Below are 20,342 nucleotides of genomic sequence, written 5' to 3' on the forward strand. Positions count from 1 at the left end.
TATCAAATGTCTACTCAAAACCCATCTAATCAGAGTAAGCGCTAAAGGCCTAGGACGACCTACAAGACTCTGCTTGATAAGGCCCTTAGGAGTTTCTCTATCACTCTCCCCCTCACTTACTCCAGCAATACAGGCTTTATCTGCTATTCCTTGAATACACCACGCAAGCTGCTACCTCTGCCTGGGGTTCTGTTCAAGGAGCTATCCCTCACCTCCTCTAGGTTTCTCCTCAAATGTCACTTTTCAGTGAGACTTTCCCTAACTACACTATTATAACATACATACATACACACACACACACACACACACACACACACAGTGTGTATATTACATGTACATATAATATGCACATACATATATACACACATGCATGCATGCACACATCTTACATAATATATGTGCAACACATATACATGCTTACTCGCTCAGTCATGTCCAACTCTTTGCAACCCCATGGACTGTAGCCCGCCAGGCTACTCTGTCCATGGGGATTCTCCAGGCAAGAATACTGGAGTGGGTTGCCATGCCCACCTCCAGGGGATCTTCCTGACCCAGGGATTGAACTCAGGTCTCCCGCATTGCAGGTAGCCTCTTTACTGTCTTAAGAGATACATATTTACAATATACATGTATACCATATGTATGTATCTATACATACACACACACATAAAATCAATGGCCCATCCTCAATCTGTACCTTCCATCCTTGTTTTATTTTTCTTCATAGAAGTTATCATCAGCTAGCAATAATATGTTTTATTTGTTTATTCATTTATTTTTGGACTTTTCCCCCGTTATAGCATAAGTTCTTCGAGGGTAGGAACTGTTGCCTGTTTTTTCATGTTATATTCCCAGGACACAGAACAATGCCTGACATACAATGAGCACTATATGTTGAATGAATCAATATTAGCCATTACTATCACTTCTATTACTGTTGGTTTCAGTTATACAACAGTCAAACAATTAAAGGCTTACATGAGACTGAACTATACCAGAAAGCCAAAAAATTGATCTACAATGAGAAAAAAATCAAGCCACAAAAAAATATTTCACTTGACAGTAAAAGTATTCTTGAAAAGGCAAGAACTATAATATTAATGACTGTCTGAGTATCAGTGAAGAAACAGAGACAAGGAAAATGAGTGATCTCAGCACACTAGAATAAGATCTGTTATAGGGCTATATCTTCACCCTTGGTAAATTCCTGTTATACAGACCACAATACTTAAATCATCCTATCTAGACCCCTCTTGGATAATGCTAGAATTAAACAGAGCTTCTCTCTGAGTTTAATTTCTTCAATACCCCAAGATGATTCTTCTGTCTTTACACTTACATTTTTCTCATGTCCAATGCCAACACTTAATAATAAAATTTGAATTTCCAGATAGTTCTATTTTCCATGGATATCAATGGTTTCATCTACTTCTTATAAATTTCTGCTACCTTTGGACAGTGAAAGAGGGACAATTCTTCATTCATTATTTACTGACTGAAGGATGATATGTCCAGTACTCTGCTAGCATCTATGAAGGAGAACCAAGTATGAGATAGCATATCTGCTATCAAGAAACTCACTGTCTTAGAGAAAAACAAAGCTTACATGTTAAAAGAGTTTAGAGAACAAGATGATTCATAATAAATAAACTATGTGTATTTAAATACATATAGAAGTCTATTCTTTTTAATCCTTACCTGTTGACTCTACGAGGCCGTTTTTCTGGTTTAATATCCACATCATAGTGATACACATCTATTTTGGGAATCTGAACCTGGAAATGGTTGGCTAACAGTCGAATGGGTTTTCCGACAGTTCCAAGGCCAGGACGACGAGGTGGCTGAAACAGGCTGGCTGGAGGTCCTGAAGAGATTGAAAGATTATTTGATGTACTATTGTTTGTGAAGGATAATATTCCCTTCATCATGATGATGATGATAGCTACAGTTGGGAATCCCCTGGCAGTCCAGCAGTTAGGACTCTGCACTGACAATGCCCAGGACCCAGGTTCAGTCCCTGGTCAGGGAACTAAGTTCCCACAAGCTGTGCAGCCCAGCCAAAACAAAACAAAAACAGCTACAATTACTGTGATCTTATACTTCACTGAACATACTCCGATATAAAAAGTTATGTCAAAAGCTTTTTGGCCTAAGATTCTCTAGATTTCTAAATATTTTTTCCATGCTGCTATTATTTTGAATAAGGGGGATGTCAATAGTAGATACAATATGATGAACTCTCAGATGCACTCTACTGTCTAAAACCTTTTATCAGTATCAGTAGATCTACAGCTAGGCTTACAAAATTGTATGCATTTTAAAATAAAATCATCTCTAAACTCTGGAGGCCATCATCAGTTCATGCTGGAGATGATCCATTAATCCTCCACAAATTAGCTTGATTGTTATAGTTTTGTACAGACTGTCAGAGATTAAACAGCAGCTATCTTTATCAATTTAATTGCTAATTTGGATAGTGAAACAATACCAATGAGGCTACTTTCTTCCTTATAACCTGATATTTAAAAAATCTGGACAATCTGATATTTCCTGACCATAAGATTTAGTTTATTTCTTCAACAAACATTTATTCATTTATTCCATGTCTAAGCTGTACTGTAGATTCAAGAAAAAGATAGAACCTCTGCCTTCAAGGAACTGACAGTCTAGACCAGCAGTTCTCAACTTGGGGGAGCTTTTGTCCCCCAGTAAACATTTGCCAAATATATGGAGACCTTCTTGGTTGTCACGAATTGGGGGATGATACTGGCAATGCACACGACAGCCCCCAAAAATATAGAAGTATTCAGTCCAAAGTATCGAATAGTACTGAGGCTGAGAAACCCTGGTCTAGATAGAGCAGTCATTCCAAATTATTCTATTGATGGTTTACAAGATATTCTATAAAAAAAGAAAGGTTTCCATCAGCTAAAAAAACCCTACATATTCTCTTCCCTTCTTAAAACTCCAATATATATATTATCACATTAAATTCTCTAACAAGTCATGTAATAAATAAGCTTGTTTAATTTATCATTTACCTGACTTATTTTTCCCCAGAACACACACACATGCACACACACACTAACTCTTTCTCTGTTTTTAAAATCAAACATCTATTAATAGTCAGTAAATTAGGGTTTAAGGAAACAGTCTGGGAAATATCTGTCTACAGAAAACCTTATTCCTTTCTGATGATATTGTCAAATAGACACTGGTCCAAAAAATAAACACTTTTTCTGCTATGAATAAGTGTTGAGTAAAGTGAGCTGAACTTACAAAGGAAAGTTACAACAGGTTCTCTTGTTGCAATGGTATTTTACCAGGAACAAAGACAATTCACCAAGGAGAGAACACTTTGAAGTAAGAAGCTGTTCTGGTCCAATATCACTTAGGAAAATCAAAGCAAACACTTCAATGAAATTTGTGTTGACGGATCACCACACACTAATTCCTAAAATACTGAAAATCTTTTCATGTATTAAATTCACTGTTCATTCTTTCTGTGAATTATACTCGTCCTTCAAAACTCTGGTCAAGTGCAACCTCCTTGGAAAGCTTTTCCAGACTCTCCTAGGCTAGAGGATGCATCTTCTGTGTCCCCAAGATCCTTTGTATAGGGAACACGTGGGACAAGTATCTAGAAACAACTTGTTAAATTACTGTTTCCTTCACTAGACTGTAACCTTTAGAAAAAATGGACTTCCAATTCAAAGTTATCTTAAAACCTAATTCAATGATGAGCACATTGTAGGAATTCAATGAATGCTGAACTGAACAGTACTAATAATCTCTGTAGCAGTTTCAGATAGAAACGAAACATAAATCTAGTCATTTCTAAAATTAAAGGATTATTTTTCATTAAAACAAAAGCACATAATTTATACTAAAAACTATTTCTTGGAGTTGAGTTCCATTTCTAGTGAACAAGGGGATCTACTCTGGGTGTGATAAAGCATTTATAAACAATGTAAGAAGTAGATAATAAATAACATCAGAGGTGGACAGGTATACTGAATTCACCCAACTAAATCATATAGGTAAGTCAGCCTTGCATATTCCAAGATACACTTAAGCAGTCACTGTATCACAAATCCAGCTTTATGATAGAAATTTACAAACAAAAATCTGGATCAAATGACTTGCCCAAGGACATATGACTTGGATTTTAAATCACAACTAGAATCTAGGTCTCCTAACTCCCAGTTCAGGGCTTTTTCTTCTTCAGTATATTTCACAATCCTATGGCATTTATACCTCTCAGAAGTACTTGATGCTCTTTAAAGAGACAGAGTAAATGAAGGCAGAGTAAATGAAGGAAAGGGATTAAGAAGTGGAGAAAAGCAAATAGTGTGTTTCTTTTCCATGGCAAGAGAGAAAAGTTAGAAAGTGAGTGATCATTCCTTTTAATAAGTTTAGAAGATTTATTTAGAAAAATATATTCTAAACTTTTCCATCCCCAAAGCTGGTTTCTTTGAATTTATCAAGCAACTTCTGAAGAAATAAAGTCTGGAACCAAACTGCCTGGGTTTCAACCTTGGTTTTACCACTCCCTAACTGCATGACCTAGGGCCAGTTTCTTAGCCAATCAGTTTCCTTATCTATAAAATGGAAGAGTTATGATAATAATAGCACCTATCTCATAAGGCTATTGTGAGGATCTCATGAGGTGATGTACATAAAAGGCTTGATGTGCCATGCTGCATCAGAGAAGGCAATGACACCTCACTCCAGTACTCTTGCCTGGAAAATCCCATGGACGGAGGAGCCTGGAAGGCTGCAGTCCATGGGGTTGCTGAGGGTCGGCCACAACTGAGTGACTTCACGTTCACTTTTCACTTTCACGCATTGGAGAAGGGAATGGCAACCCACTCCAGTGTTCTTGCCTGGAGAATCCCAGGGACGGGGGAGCCTGGTGGGCTGCCATCTATGGAGTCGCACAGAGTCAGACACGACTGAAGTGACTTAGCAGCAGCAGCAGCCATGCTGCATGGACTGTAGCCTGCCAGGTTCCTCTGTCCATGGGATTCTCCAGGCAAGAATACTGGAGTGGGCTGTCACGCCCTCCTCCAGGGGATCTTTAACCCAGGGATGGAACCCACGTCTCTTTAGGCTCCTGCGTTGGCAGACGGGTTCTTTACCCCGAGCGCCACACGGGAAGCCCAAAAGGCTTAACACAGTGCCTCATAATGGTAAGCACTCGATATGTGTTAGCTATTATGACTGCATTTGTATATAAATGTTACAGTTATTCCTCAAAGGTCCTCATGTTGGGAGCATCTCAAGAACTTAGTGACAAAATCTGAGAATTACATCTTCCAAAAAGGTAACTCAACACAGACTGGATGAAGTCAGCTTAACAGAAGAGGAGGGCATTAGACTAGAAGCCAGGTGATCCAGACTCATCCTTATCATTTAGCCTTGAGCCCCAGATATAGTCACTTAGGCTCTCTGAACCTCATCTGTAAAATGGGGATAATACCTTCCTTACCTACCTCACAGAGGATCAAATGAACTAACAGCTAAGAAAGCACTTTCCAAACTGTAAAGCACTGTAAAAAATAAATGTTAGCACACTGGTAAAGAATCCACCTGTCAATGCAGGAGACATAAGAAATGTGGGTTCAATTCCACATTGGGTTCAATCCCTGGGTGGGGAAGATCCCCTGGAGTAGGAAATGGCAAACCATTTCAGTACCTTTGTCGAGAGAATTCTATGGACAGTCCATGGTGTTGCAGAGTCGGACACAACTGAGCACGCATGCACTATTAATATGACAATGTTAGTTACTCATCATGTCCAACTCTTTTGTGACCCCATGGACTGTAGCCCGCCAGGCTCCTCTGTCCATGGGATTCTCCAGGAAAGAATCCTGGAGTGGGTTGCCATTTCATCCTCCAGGGGACCTTCCCAACCCAGGGATCGAACATGGGTCTCCTGCATTGCAGGCAGATTCTTTACCACTGAGGCAGTAGGGAAGCCCTACTATTAATATAAACAAAATAAATGGTAATCTAATCTAAAACTTCCTAGTTGTTGTTAGAAATTGAAACTGGGTGAGAGAGAGCAGAGCAAGACTAAACATGCTTCAGTGATTATTCAAGTGAGGAGGGAACAGTGCAACAGATCTATGTGCTTCAACAAAGAAGCAAGAAAGCTTCTCCAGGTTCTTGGCCTGGATGAAATATCCCACAAGACTAGCAACTCCCTTTGCTCTGATTCTATGCTCAACAAGCAGCTTCTTGTTATTAATTGGGTTTCCAAGGTACTGTGACACCAAAAATGGAGTTTGCTAGACAGCAGGCAAGAAAATATTCCAACCAACAGAAAAGATCTGTGTTGGCTCTTTCATTAGTGTCTTGTAAATGTGGTTAGTGAGAATTAATTTTCCATAATCCTGGGTGAACTGATAAGCCCTCAAACCCGCAAAAGCTAAAAAAAAAAAGTCAGTCCCTGGGATGTTCCTAACACCACCAGATTGATCTTTTCCGTGAAATTTAGTTTGTATACAGTTACAAAGCCTCTTTCAATATCAGCTCATAAAGCCAACAGTTGATTCAATTATGACCTACTAACAGGGGAGGGAGGGAAGAAACATTTGTTGAGTATTTTCAATGCATGACTATCTACAAGACTTCTCACATACATTACCTTATTTCATTCTCATAGCAATCTTGCAGGACATAATTATTACTACCCTCATTTTATAGATGAGGAAATGAAAGTTCAAAGGAATTAAATAATTTGCCCAAGGTTATACAACTATTAAATTGCTAGATTGGATTTGAACAGAAGTCTGTTACATTCCTAAAGACCAGATCCTGCTTTTAGCTGGGAATGTAGCTGAAATAACCCAGTGTAATACTCACATTGAGGTTTATCAAATAATATTAATGTGACAAAACCAATTTATTTTTCAGAGGCATATGAAATTTGACTATGAAGTCCTTTAAAAAATACTCTAAGCAGCAAATAAAGGTGGAGTTGGATCATTCAGCCATGTAAACAAGTTTTAGGTAAACACACCTTCAAAGTTTTCAAACTCAAATGGTAGACTGAGTTTTCTATGCACTAAAAAAACGAAATGCTCTACAACTAAGTCAACTATGTAGATAAGGCATAATATTAAAGTTAATTCTAACACAGACCCCCTAAACCTTGACCTACATTAGAAACTTGGGATTCCAAGTGGGAGCTCCAGACTTCAACCTGCAGGGCATTTGTTACAACCTGGAATAGTTCTTCTACTTTGGGCAAAGTTGGGGAGATAACCAGAAGCCATTCATAACAACGAGGAATTACAGTTTCAAAAGCACTTTCTCCTTCATTTGATCCTCACAACTAGTTCTAACCCAATTAGAAGATACTCAGGGCATTAAAGCTTGAGCTGGAGTCGCCGGTGGGTAACTCGCCTGTCACGGAGGCGCTAGGACAGACCACTGCGGGTCTGCTGCGCAGAATGACAGGTAGACACAGGCATAGATACATATTCCTCGAGACTTCAGGGCCTTTGAGAAAGGGTGGGCACTTTGCCCCTTGCCTTCAGGGCAAAGGAGAAGTGTTTAGGGGAAGTTCTTCTTCCTTATCTGACGGCTCTGGACTGTCTGCCAAGGCAAAGAAAAATAGGGGTGCGGCCCCAAGCCAAAATATCCCTGGTGGTGGAGTCCTTCCCGGTCCGGTCCGGGCCAGGCCCCCGCTGCGCACCTGGCACAGTCGTTCCTTCTGTGACCCAGACTGGCCTCGCCTCCACCCTGGAGCACAAACCACCTCCCTGAGGCTGGGTCAGCTCTCCCTTCTACCTAGGGGCGTGGGTCACCTTCCTGGGCCTCCCCCTCCTTAGACCTAGAGAACTGGCTCATCTCTCCAGGCTGGGGCGCGGAACCCGTCCCCCCGCCGCCCGCCTCCCGAGGCCGGGGTCAGCTCCCTCCGCCTTGTGCAGTGAGGCACGGCCCCGTTCCCCCAGGCCTGACGGCCCAACCCAGGTACGCACGAACCGATCCGGGCCACCCGGAGCGGCCAGCCGTCCCGCCCGCCCAGGCTTCCCGGGGTCCGGTCCGGGTCCCGGCTCGAGCGCGCTCCTCACCCGGTCCCAGCGCTTCCATGGCGGCGGCGGGGGCCGCCTCGCCCCGGTCCCCGGCGCCTCCCGCTCCGGGCCCCGCCGCCGCCGCCGCCGCCGCGTAACGCTTGATCTCCGGAATATTGGCGCTCGGGGTGCGCCGCGGAGACGCGGGCACTGGGCAAGGGGCGGCGGCGGCGCCCGGCCCGGGGACAGGGACCCGGCTCCAGCGGCTCTTCCGGCCTCAGCGACAACAAAAACAATCCCCGCCGCAGCCGCGGCCGCCAGCGGGAGCGGGAGCGGGAGCCAGCGCGCGCGCCCGCCGGGCGGGGAGGGGGCACGGGGCGCGGGGCGCGCGCGGCCCGGGGTCCCGGCTCACGGAGGGGGCGTGCGCGGCCCGGGACGCCAGGTCCACCCAGCCCGGCGTGGGGCAGAGGCGGGGTGGGGAGGGCGCGGGCGCGCGCCCGAGGAGGGCAGAGCCCCGAGGACTTGTCGGGGGCGCGCGCGCCCGCCCGCACAGCCTTGTGGCCCCGGGAGGCCTTCTCCCGCGGGGCTCCGGGGTGGGGGGGGCCTACGCACTATCCACCCAGAGTCTCCCAACACCCGGTGGCCGGAGAAAGGTCGCCATTCCAGACTCCGCTGATCAGGATACAGCTCTGCACTTTCGTCGGTGGAAAGTGTCTTGAGATTCACATCGGACACCTCTCCTCCTTCCTCCCACCTCGGACCACTTCTTTCTCTTCTGTCTCCTCTTTCTCCACTGTCCTGGGACTGAGAACACCGAGGTCACACGGACGCAGCAATTTCCTTCTATTTCTTCATCCAAGAGTGTACTCCTAGGTGCCCTTCCCGACTCTTGTAGCCGAAAGTACCACCGGAATGGACTATGATAATGATGCATTCTCTCGTTGACTATGCCCTCTGCTCAGCAAGTCACCAGTCACTTAAGAGAGAAAAGTTTTGCTTTCTTGGATGACTTCACGATGGCAGCCAAGAGTCAAAGGAGCAATTCCCAGCTCCATGGTCAGCCCAGTAGACCAAGCATCTGGGACTTTCAGTTGGGACTTTGAGTTGGAGAACATAGGACAAAAGCAGTTTCTAGTCTTCAGAATAAGGCAGCGCTCCCGCTACCAGTTAAAAAGGTACAATGTGTATCTCTTGTATTCCTTTGCTAGAGCTGACATTACAAAGTATCAAGGACTGAGTGTTTTAAACAACCAAAAGTAATTTTATTGCAGTTATAGAGGATAAACATCCAAGATCCATTGGTTTCTTCTGAGAGCTCTCTCTTTGGCATATAGATGATGTCTTCTTCTCCCTGTGTTTTCTCATGGTTTTTCCTCTATATACAGTCTATGTCCTCTTCTCGTAAGGACGTCAGTCACTCTGGATTAAGGCACACCTTACAGATTTCATTTTACTTTAATTACCTCTCTCTCTAAAGACTCTCTCTCCAAATACAGTGAATTCTGAAGTAATGGGACTTAGGAGTTTAATGGTGTGTGAATTCTTTGGGGGCGCAATCCATCCCATAACATGTGTAGTGATATAGTCATTTGAGCATCTACAATGTGCAGCCATAGAGCCAAGAAATTTTTGTATGATAAAAATGATCTAAACAAATATTCAGGGCACACCATGGCCAGGCACTGTGTTATGGGCTTCACATGTCATTTAGTCTTCTCAACCACCTGTAAGGTAGGTATTATTAAGGAAAGTATTTGTACAGATGAGGAAACTGCACCTCAGGGAAGCTAAGAAAGTCAGGCTCTGCAATACATGATACAGCTGAGAAGCATGGAAAAATTGGAGTTCTAAATCCTGAGGTCTAGTGCTGACTGATTCCATCCCTGGTTGACTATAGAACTGAGACTTTTAATCAAGTCACTAGACCCTAGTCTGTTGATACCATACTCCAAGTTCTTTCCATAGCACCATGGTGCTTCTCTGTTAAGCCAGATATTAACTGAAAACTATGATAGGGGTCAGAAAGTTTGAAGGGGAATAAGTACTCACTAAATGAACAGAGTAGTAGACAGTTAAGAGGATAAGGAAAACCGACTAAAGGTCAAGTTTTGAGTTAAATCTAATAGCCACCTCCCTTCCCTTCACTCCAGGCTAAAATTTTGCCTTTCACATAGTGCTGGTAGCTTCCAGCCTGGTTTGAGACTGACTTTCCCCCTCTCACTTCCTAACAAATTTCCTGCCATATTCTATTTGGTATGCTGAGCAGAGAACATAGCTTGTTTCCTGTACTGAAAATAGCCTCAGAAACCTCAGAGTATGCAATGTACTTGGGCATAGTCTGGACTGCAGTGCCTCAGTCCCTCAGTCTCTCACCCTGTCATTCTTGACTGCTGTGAGGATCTACATTCTTCCCAAACTCACTCCCTTTCAGGCAACTACTGCCCCCTTTCTGAAGACCCTTCTGACTGAACCCCCAAACCCAAAGTTCTATAGTCACTAAACTCCCCTAAACCTCAGTATGTTTGACAAGCTGTCCTTCCACTTCCTGCTGTGGCTGAGAAGAAGCTGTGCCCCAGAATACCACTTCCCCCTCAGCTCTCTCTGATGGTGCCTGCTCATTCTCCCACACCACACACATTTACAGGACAGGGTGGGGGATGAGTGTAGAATTGACAATCTATTTGCCACGTCCCCACTTATCCCCCCCCCCCACTCCCCGCATGTCACCAAACCTTGAATTCTCATTCTCGTGTTAAAACCAGTTACCATCTTATCAGACTGCTACTACAGGGTTTCCCTTGGTAATATAATTAGCTCAGCTCTTGGTCTTATGTCTCAATTCAAGACTGGTTCCCATTACATTATAAATCCTTGAGAGCAGGACTTATGCCTTATTTGGGTATTTGGGTTTGTGTTTCTGTTGCCTAACATGTTGTGTTGTTGTTGTGAAAGTTGCTCAGTGTCCGACTCTTTGCGACCCCATGGATAGTAGCCCACCAGGCTCCGCCATCCCTGGGATTCTCCAGGCAAGAACACTGGAGTGGGTGCCATTTCCTTCCCCAATGCATGAAAGTGAAAAGTGAAAGTGAAGTTGCTCAGTCCTGTCCGACTCTTCACCACCCCATGGACTGTAGCCCATCAGGCTCCTCTGTCCATGGGATTTTCCAGGCAAGAGTACTGGAGTGGGGTGCCATTGCCTTCTCTGCCTAACATGTTACTTCGCACCAAATGCCTGTTTGAGGAAATGTATAGAATAATAAATGAATGAACAAGTAATGGGTAAACTGTGGGAGCTAGAAATGGTCCAGCGGAGGGGCTTAGGTGGAAAGCTCTGGGTGAATTCCCAGCTTCTCCAGAAAGCAGACTTTCCAATCTGGGTTCACATTCTAGTTCCACAGCATACTAGCTCTACGAACCTGGGACAGGCCCCTTCACCTACTGCTGAAGGATGTTGTGAGGAAGAAGTTAAACCATAGATGTGCATGTTCCTGGGTGTATGGAGCAGAATGATTGCCCTGCTAAGTCACTTCAGTCGTGTCCGACTCTGTGAGACCCCATAGACGGCAGCCCACCAGGCTCCTCCATCCCTGGGATTCTCCTGGCAAGAACACTGGAGTGGGTTGCCATTTCCTTCTCCAATGCATAAAAGTGAAAAGTGAAAGTGAAGTCACTCAGTCGTGTCCGACTCTTTGCGATCCCGTGGACTGCAGCCTACCAGGCTCCTCCATCCATGGGATTTTCCAGGCAAGAGTACTGGAGTGGGGTGCCATTGCCCACAATAGTAACCAATTCTCCTCCTTGCCCTCCTTTCCCACAGCTAAAAGCTACTCCCCTGCTGCTGTCTTGCTGTCCCCTGAGAGACAGTGAGCTTATAATCTCAGCTCTGTCCTAGAGAGGGGAGCAGAGCCGTCAGCGACTGAGCGTGTTTACACATCCTATGTCTGAGCCGTCTGAGGACGGGCACTTGGCGAACCCGTCTGAGAGTGAGAGCCAGAACTCACTCAGTCAAGGTTTATGAATGGCACTGGCCTTCTCGAATGTATCAGTGCTCCCCCCTGAGACCAGATGCTGCCAGAGGGAGCCTTGCTAGTGGACGCTGTGCCAGATGGCAGGGCTCCAGCCACCCATGCTGCTTGTGACACTCCAACCCTGGTCTGGGCTGCTGGTCTCTGTTGGTGTTTTGGCTTCCCAGCCTCTCCTCATTCAATCTTTCCACAAGTCTAGAGCTTAAAATTTGAGGAGGAACTTCTTTGCAGTCGATCAACTGGGCTAGGGGCTTTCACTCTTCTTGAGTTGGGGACCCCTTGTTCAAACAAAATTCTTAAGCGGGAGCTGAAGTGTAGCCACTCTATGTGAGGATGGAGACCTGCGTTGCATGTTACTGAACTAGGCTAGCTGGCCAAGAGACACTGCCTGGTATCTCCACAGAATTTCTGCCCACCTGCTCCTACTCCATCGGCAGCCTTGGTCTTCTGCATTAAAAAAAATTGAGATATAGTTCATATAGTATAAAATTCACCATTTTAAAGTGTAAAATTCAGTGGTTTTTAGTGTGTTCTCAAAGTTGTGCCATCATCCCTACCCTCTAATTTCAGAACATGTTCATCACCCCAACAAAATGCTTTAGCAGTCACTCCCCTCAGTCCTTGGCAACCATTCATTTATTTTCTGCCCTTATGGATTTGCTTCTTCTGAGTATTTCATATAAATGGAATCATACAATATGTGGTCTTTTATAGCTAGTTTCTTTCACTTAGCATAGTGTTTCCAAAGTTCATCCTTTATCAAATATATGACTTGTAAAACTTTTCTTCCATATTGTAGGATGTCATTTCACTTTTTTTTTTTTTTTTGCCCATGCCATCCAACTTGAGGGATTTTAGTTACCCTTCCAGGGATTGAACTCAGGCCCTAGGCAGTGAAAGCATGGAGGCCTAACCACTGGACCGCCAGGGAATTCCCCATTTCACTTTCCTTATGGTGTCCTTTGAAACACGAAAGGTTTTAATTTAAAAGTCCAATTTTTCTTTCATTGTTTGTGCTTCTTTGTCATATCTAAGAAACCTAATTCAAGGTTATGAAGTCTTATTTCTAACTTAAGAGTTTTATAATTTTAGCTCTTAGAGTTCTTTGATCTATTTTGAGTTAACTTATGTATAGGATGCGAGGTAGAGATTCAGATTCATTCCTTTGCATGTGGATACCAAGTTGTCCAGCACCATTTGTTGAAGACTATTCTTTCTCCCAATGAGTCGTCCGGCATCCTTGTCAAAATTAATTGATTGCCTGTAAGGGTTTATTTCTGGACTGTCAATTCCATTCCATAAATCTTATGTCTATTGTTATGCTATTGTAACACTGTCTTGATTGTAGCTTTGTAATAAGTTTTGAAATCAGAAAGTATAAGTCTTCCTATTTTTTTCTAGGATAAACATTTTTTCTGCTCATGAGTCTAGAGTCGACTTACGGGCTCTGCAGATCGGGGCTGGGCTTGGTGGAGCTCACTTACAGGCCTGGTCAACTACAGTCCAGCAGGGCGGTTTTGCTAATGTTGGTGATCTCTCTCACTGTCTGGGGCCTGGTGGGGAGAAGCTGACTTGTCTCTGCTCTGAGTGGCCTCTCATTATACAGCAGCCTAGCCTGGCCATGTGTTCAGGGAGACTTTTCCAAACAGAGGTCCAAGAGAGCAAGTGGAAGTCCCTGAGTCTTCTTGAAACCTCTGCTTAAGACTGGCACCCTATCTAAGTCCTTCAACTTTGTTCTTCTTTTTCAAGATTGTTTTGGCTATTTTGAGCCTCTTGCATTTCCATATGAATTTTGGGATCAACTTGTCCATTTGCGCACATGCACACACAAAAAAGCAGTTGACTTTTCATAGGGATCGCATTTAATCTGTAAATCAATCTGAGGAGTAGTGCCATCTTAACAGTATTGAATATTTCAATCCATGAACACAGACTATCTTCCCATTTATTTAGGGCTTTAATTTCTTTCAACAATGTTTTGTAATTTTCAGGGTACAAACCTTACATTTCTTTAGTTAAATTTGTTGCTAAGTATTTTATTTTTTGGGGGGGGGGTGCTATTGTAAATGGAATTGTTTTCTTAATTTCATTTTTCAGTTTTTCATTGCTCATGTATAGAAATACAACAGATTTTGTATATTAATCTTGTGTCCACAACTTTACTGAATTTGCTCATTACTTCTAATAGTCTTGTATTTTTTTTTTTTTTTTACTGTTTTCTATATATAAGATTATGCTATCTGCAGATAGAGATTGGTTTTACTTCTTTTCCGATATGCAGGCTTTTTCTTTCTTTTTTTTTTTTTTTTATCATTGCTGCACAAGAGCTCCAGAGCATGTGGGCTTAGTTGCCCTCGTGGCACGTGAGACTTATTTCCCCGACCAGGGATTGAACCCATGCCCCCTGCATTGGAAGGTGGATTCTTAACCACTGGACCACCAGGGAAGTCCCCAAGCTTTTTCTTTTATATTCTTGCCTAATTGCCCTGAGTAGAACCTCCAGTACAATATTGAATAGAAATGACCCTTTCGTTCTGTTTTACAGACAGCTTTCTACTTGTTCATGGTTTAAGGGCAAGGAATAGAGAGACTTGGCAACTATATTTGATTTCCCCATCTCTGTCAATGAGATGCCTTAGTTAGCAAGGAAGGTAATGCATGAGGCTTTGACAAACAAATCAATTAATATGTTTGCTTTTACTGTTAGCCTTTATTTCTACTACACTTTTTAACAAGTGTAGTAGATCATTTAAAAATGATTGATTTTTATTTCTCTTTAAGACAAAGTTAAGAGGATGAATTAGGGCATTCCCTAATTCAAAAACCTGGACTCAAATTCCAGTTCTATATTGTAATTCTCAAAATTCAGTTCTGTAGACCATGTGACATTGGTAAGTCACCTCACCTCTCTGCACTTCAGCTTTCCTCATCTGTAAAGTGGATGCTTTATGGGTTATTGAGAGAATCAAAGAAGATAATGAGCGGAAAGCACTTCGCATAGTGCTGGCACTTAGGTTGGGCTCAAAAAATGCCCATTCTCTTTGATTTCTGAACAAGCCTCCTTCATCTATAGGTTGGGGAAAAGAACTAATTTTTAAAGATTTTTTTCTAATACTCAGAGTGGTCCAAAGAAGGAAGCTGCTGCTGCTGCTGCTAAGTCACTTCAGTCGTGTCCGACCCTGTGCGACCCCATAGACGGCAGCCCACCAGGCTCCCCCATCCCTGGGATTCTCCAGGCAAGAACACTAGAGTGGGTTGCCATTTCCTTCTCCAGTGCATGAAAGAGAAAAGTGAAAGTGAAGTCCCTTAGTCGTGTCTGACTCTTTGTGACCCCATGGACTGCAGCCTATCAGGCTCCTCCATCCATGGGATTTTCCAGGCAAGAGTACTGGAGTGGGGTGCCATTGCCTTCTCCAAAAGAAGGAAGGGTTTTCATGAAATAGTGAGCTCCACGCTTTGGGGGAGCGTGTTTGTTCAAACATGTTCACACTTTGTTCAAGCATGTTTGAGATGATGAAAAGATAAGAGTTTATTCAGTTTTGTGAAAATATTTATCGAAATATATTATTTTGTTTTCTCAGTAACTATTTATTGAATACTTGCCATGTGTCAGATCCTGTTCTGGATCATGGGAATACAGGGGTGAGCCAGAGAAGCAGGATTCCTGTCCTTATGGAGTCCACAGTCTGGAAGTGAGACTAACAAGAAAAAGAAAACAAACCAAAAACTAATGAATAGATAATTACAAATTGTGATGAGAGTTGTAGAATAAATTAACAAGATAAGATTGAGTACCTAGGAGAGGCAATTTTAGAAAAGGTGGGAAGGGATAGCCTCTCTGATATAGTGACATTTGAGCTGAGAACTAGTGGTGGTTTTAAAACATGGCCACAAATTCTTTAACATTTCACTCGTTAAGAGGTGGGTCTATGTCCCCTCACTTTTTTTGGCTGCACTGGCTCTTCCTTGCTGTGAACAGACTCTTCTCCAGTTGTGGCTTGCGGGCTTAGTTGTCCTGCAGGATGTGGGATTTTAGTTCTCCAATCAGGGACTAAACCTGCATCCCTTGCATTATAAGGTGGATTCTTAACCATTGGTCCACCAGGGAAGTCCCTGAGCCCCCTCTCTTTGAATATAAGTGGGCTTATGACCACTCTGACCAACAAAGAACTGCAGAATTGATGCCACGTGACTTCCATAGCTAAGTTATAATAGGTCATGCAGTTTTTCCTTGCTTGCTGGCGCTTTCTTTCTGGGAGCCCAGAGCTGCCCTGTAACTCTGACTACCCTGAGGCCACCACTTTGGAGAGGCCATGTGTTGATGCTCCAGCTGGCCGTCCCAGCTAAGACCAGCTTTCTGGCTATTCCTGCCAGACAAATGAGTACAAAGCCACCAGATGATTCCAACACCAGCCATTTGAGTCACCTCCATCTATTTGAGTCTTGCTAGCTAAGACTCCCAGAGAAGGCAATGGTACCACTCCAGTACTCTTACCTAGAAAATCCCATGGACAGAGGAACCCGGTAGGCTGCAGTCTATGGGGTCGCTAAGAGTCAGACACAACTGAGCAACTTCACTTTCACTTTTCACTTTCATGCACTGGGGAAGGCAATGGCAACCCACTCCAGTGTTCTTACCTGGAGAATCCCAGGGACGAGGGAGCCTGGTGGGCTGCCGTCTATGAGGTTATACAGAGTCAGACACGACTGAAGTGACTTAGCAGCAGCAGTAGCTAAGACTCCAGGTATTGCAGAACAGAGACAAACCATTTCCACTATCATTTTCTGAATTCCTGACCAACAGAATCCATGAGCATAATAAAATGGTTGTTGATTTTTTTATTGATATATAATTGACATACATTATATCAGTTTCAAATATATAACATAATGATTTGATATTTGTCTATATTGCAAAATGATTACTCCAGTAAGTCTTGTTAACATTTGTCACCATATAATAAACATTGTTTTCCTTGTGATGCGAACTTTTAAGATTTACTCTCTTAGCAATTTTAAAATATGCAATTATTAACTATAGTCAACCTATACATTGTATACCCAGGACATATTTATTTTATAATTGGAAGACTGTACCTTTTATATATATATTTAATTTTTATTCATTTTTGATAGGCAGGATCTTAGTTCCTGGGCCAGGTATCAAACTCATTGCCCTGCAGTGGAAGTGCAGATACCTAACCTCTGGACTGCCAGAGAATTTGTAGAAGTTTATAGTTTTTGACTCTCTTCACCCATTTCCCACCCCAGCTCCTGCCTCTAGCAAACATCAATCTGTTCTCTTTATCTATGACTTTGGTTATTGTTTGTTTTTATATTTCACATATAAGTGAGATCATAAGATCTGACTTACTTCACTTAGCATGATGCCTTCAAGATTCCATCCATGTTGTCACAAATGGCAAGATATCCTTCTTTCTTGTGAGCTGAATAATATTCCGTTGTTTATATGTATGTATATACGTTATGTTGGAAGAGGGTGTTTGTTATGACCAGTGCATTTTCTTGGCAAAACTCTATTAGTCTTTGCCCTGCTTCATTCCATATTCCAAGGCCAAATTTGCCTGTTACTCCAGGTGTTTCTTGACTTCCTACTTTTGCATTCCAGTCCCCTATAATGAAAAGGACATCTTTTTTGGGTGTTAGTTCTAAAAGGTCTTGTAGGTCTTCATAGAACCGTTCAACTTCAGCTTCTTCAGCGTTACTGGTTGGGGCATAGACTTGGATTACTGTGATATTGAATGGTTTGCCTTGGAAACGAACAGAGATCATTCTGTCATTTTTGAGATTGCATCCAAGTACTGCATTTCGGACTCTTTTGTTGACCATGATGGCTACTCCATTTCTTCTGAGGGATTCCTGCCTGCAGTAGTAGATATAATGGTCATCTGAGTTAAATTCACCCATTACAGTCCATTTCAGTTCGCTGATTCCTAGAATGTCGACATTCACTCTTGCCATCTCTCGTTTGACCACTTCCAATTTGCCTTGATTCATGGACCTGACATTCCAGGTTCCTATGCAATATTGCTCTTTACAGCATCGGACCTTGCTTCTATCACCAGTCACATCCATAGCTGGGTATTCTTTTTGCTTTGGCTCCATCCCTTAATTCTTTCTTGAGTTATTTCTCCACTGATCTCCAGTAGCATATTGGACACCTACTGACCTGGGGAGCTTCTCTTTCAGTATCCTATCATTTTGCCTTTTCATACTGTTCATGGGGTTCTCAAGGCAAGAATACTGAAGTGGTTTGCCATTCCCTTCTCCAGTGGACCACATTCTGTCAGATACAGGCATGGCTTAGTTTCATTGAGTTAGACAAGGCTGTGGTCCTAGTGTGATTAGATTGACTAGTTTTCTGTGAGTATGGTTTCAGTGTGTTTGCCCTCTGATGCCCTCTTGCAACACCTACCGTCTTACTTGGGTTTCTCTTACCTTGGGCATGGGATATCTCTTCACGGCTGCTCCAGCAAAGCGCAGCCATTGCTCCTTACTTTGGACGAGGGTTATCTCCTCATCGCCACCCTTCCTGACCTTCAACGTGGGATAGCTCCTCTAGGCCCTCCTGTGCCCGCGCTCCTTGGACGTGGGGTTGCTCCTCCCAGCCGCCGCCCCTGGCCTCGGGCTTAGGGACGTGGGGTATCTCCTCCCGGCCCCCGCCTCTGACCTCGGACGCGGGGTAACTCCTCTCGTCGCCACCCCTGACCTCGGACGCTGGGTATCTCCTCTCGGCCACCCCCCCTGACCTCGGACGTGGGGTGGCTCCTCTCGGCCGCGCTTAGCGACCGCCTGCGCTTAGTGTGCTGGTCGCAGCTTCCAACAACACAAGAGAAGACTCTACACATGGACATCACCAGATGGTCAACACCAAAATCAGATTGATTATATTCTTTGCAGCCAAAGATGGAGAAGCTCTATACAGTCAGCAAAAACAAGACCAGGAGCTGACTGTGGCTCAGACCATGAACTCCTTATTGCCAAATTCAGACTTAAATTGAAGAAAGTAGGGAAAACCACTAGACCATTCAGGTATGACCTAAATCAAATCCCTTATGATTATACAGTGGAAGTGAGAAATAGATTTAAGGGCCTAGATCTGATAGATAGAGTGCCTGATGAACTATGGAATGAGGTTCGTGACATTGTACAGGAGACAGGGATCAAGACCATCCCCATGGAAAAGAAGTGCAAAAAAGCAAAATGGCTGTCTGGGGAGGCCTTACAAATAGCTGTGAAAAGAAGAGAAGCGAAAAGCAAAGGAGAAAAGGAAAGATATAAACATCTGAATGCAGAGTTCCAAAGAACAGCAAGAAGAGATAAGAAAGCCTTCAGAGATCAATGCAAAGAAATAGAGGAAAACAACAGAATGGGAAAGACTAGAGATCTCTTCAAGAAAATTAGAGATATCAAAGGTACATTTCATGCAAAAATGGGCTCGATAAAGGACAGAAATGGTATGGACCTAACAGAAGCAGAAGATATTAAGAAGAGGTAGCAAGAATACACAGAAGAACTGTACAAAAAAGATCTTCATGACCCAGATAATCACGATGGTGTGATCACTGACCTAGAGCCAGACATCCTGGAATGTGAAGTCAAGTGGGCCTTAGAAAGCATCACTACGAACAAAGCTAGTGGAAGTGATAGAATTACAGTTGAGCTATTCCAAATCCTGAAAGATGATGCTGTGAAAGTGCTGCACTCAATATGCCAGCAAATTTGGAAAACTCAGCAGTGGCCACAGGACTGGAAAAGGTCAGTTTTCATTCTAATCCCAAAGAAAGGCAATGCCAAAGAATGCTCAAACTACTGCACAACTGCACTCATCTCACATGCTAGTACAGTAATGCTCAAAATTCTCCAAGCCAGGCTTCAGCAATATGTGAACCGTGAACTTCCTCATGTTCAAGCTGGTTTTAGAAAAGGCAGAGGAACCAGAGATCAAATTGCCAACATCTGCTGGATCATGGAAAAAGCAAGAGAGTTCCAGAAAAACATCTATTTCTGCTTTATTGACTATGCCAAAGCCTTTGACTGTGTGGATCACAATAAACTGTGGAAAATTCTGAAAGAGATGGGAATACCAGACCACCTGATCTGCCTCTTGAGAAATTTGTATGCAGGTCAGGAAGCAACAGTTAGAACTGGACATGGAACAACAGACTGGTTCCAAATAGGAAAAGGAGGGGCTGTACATTGTCACCCTGTTTATTTAACTTATATGCAGAATACATCATGAGAAATGCTGGACTGGAAGAAACACAAGCTG

General features: G+C 43.4%; 2 protein-coding genes across 3 annotated transcripts in view; one reads left to right on the forward strand and one right to left on the reverse strand.

The window, feature by feature from the left end:
* The window catches only part of AGO4 (argonaute RISC catalytic component 4), a 37,909-nt gene extending 29,569 nt beyond the window's left edge, over positions 1 to 8,340 (reverse strand). Inside the window, exons 1-2 of one of the 2 annotated variants that reach the window (XM_027537854.1) lie at positions 8,085 to 8,340; positions 1,699 to 1,864 (exon numbers count right to left, since the gene is read on the reverse strand). In XM_027537854.1, coding sequence (XP_027393655.1) covers positions 1,699 to 1,864; positions 8,085 to 8,103 — 185 coding nt within the window. In that variant the 5' untranslated portion in view covers positions 8,104 to 8,340. The remainder of the gene's footprint in view (positions 1 to 1,698; positions 1,865 to 8,084) is intronic. The other variant, XM_027537853.1, reaches the window with a different exon arrangement.
* Positions 8,341 to 8,577: 237 nt separating this feature from the next.
* Positions 8,578 to 20,342, forward strand: part of CLSPN (claspin) — a 67,120-nt gene continuing 55,355 nt past the window's right edge. The window contains exon 1 of the mRNA XM_027537852.1: positions 8,578 to 9,199. The gene's annotated coding sequence lies outside the window, so the exon portion shown is untranslated. The remainder of the gene's footprint in view (positions 9,200 to 20,342) is intronic.

The sequence above is a fragment of the Bos indicus x Bos taurus genome, chromosome 3, assembly GCF_003369695.1.
Source record: "Bos indicus x Bos taurus breed Angus x Brahman F1 hybrid chromosome 3, Bos_hybrid_MaternalHap_v2.0, whole genome shotgun sequence".
NCBI lineage: Eukaryota > Metazoa > Chordata > Mammalia > Artiodactyla > Bovidae > Bos > Bos indicus x Bos taurus.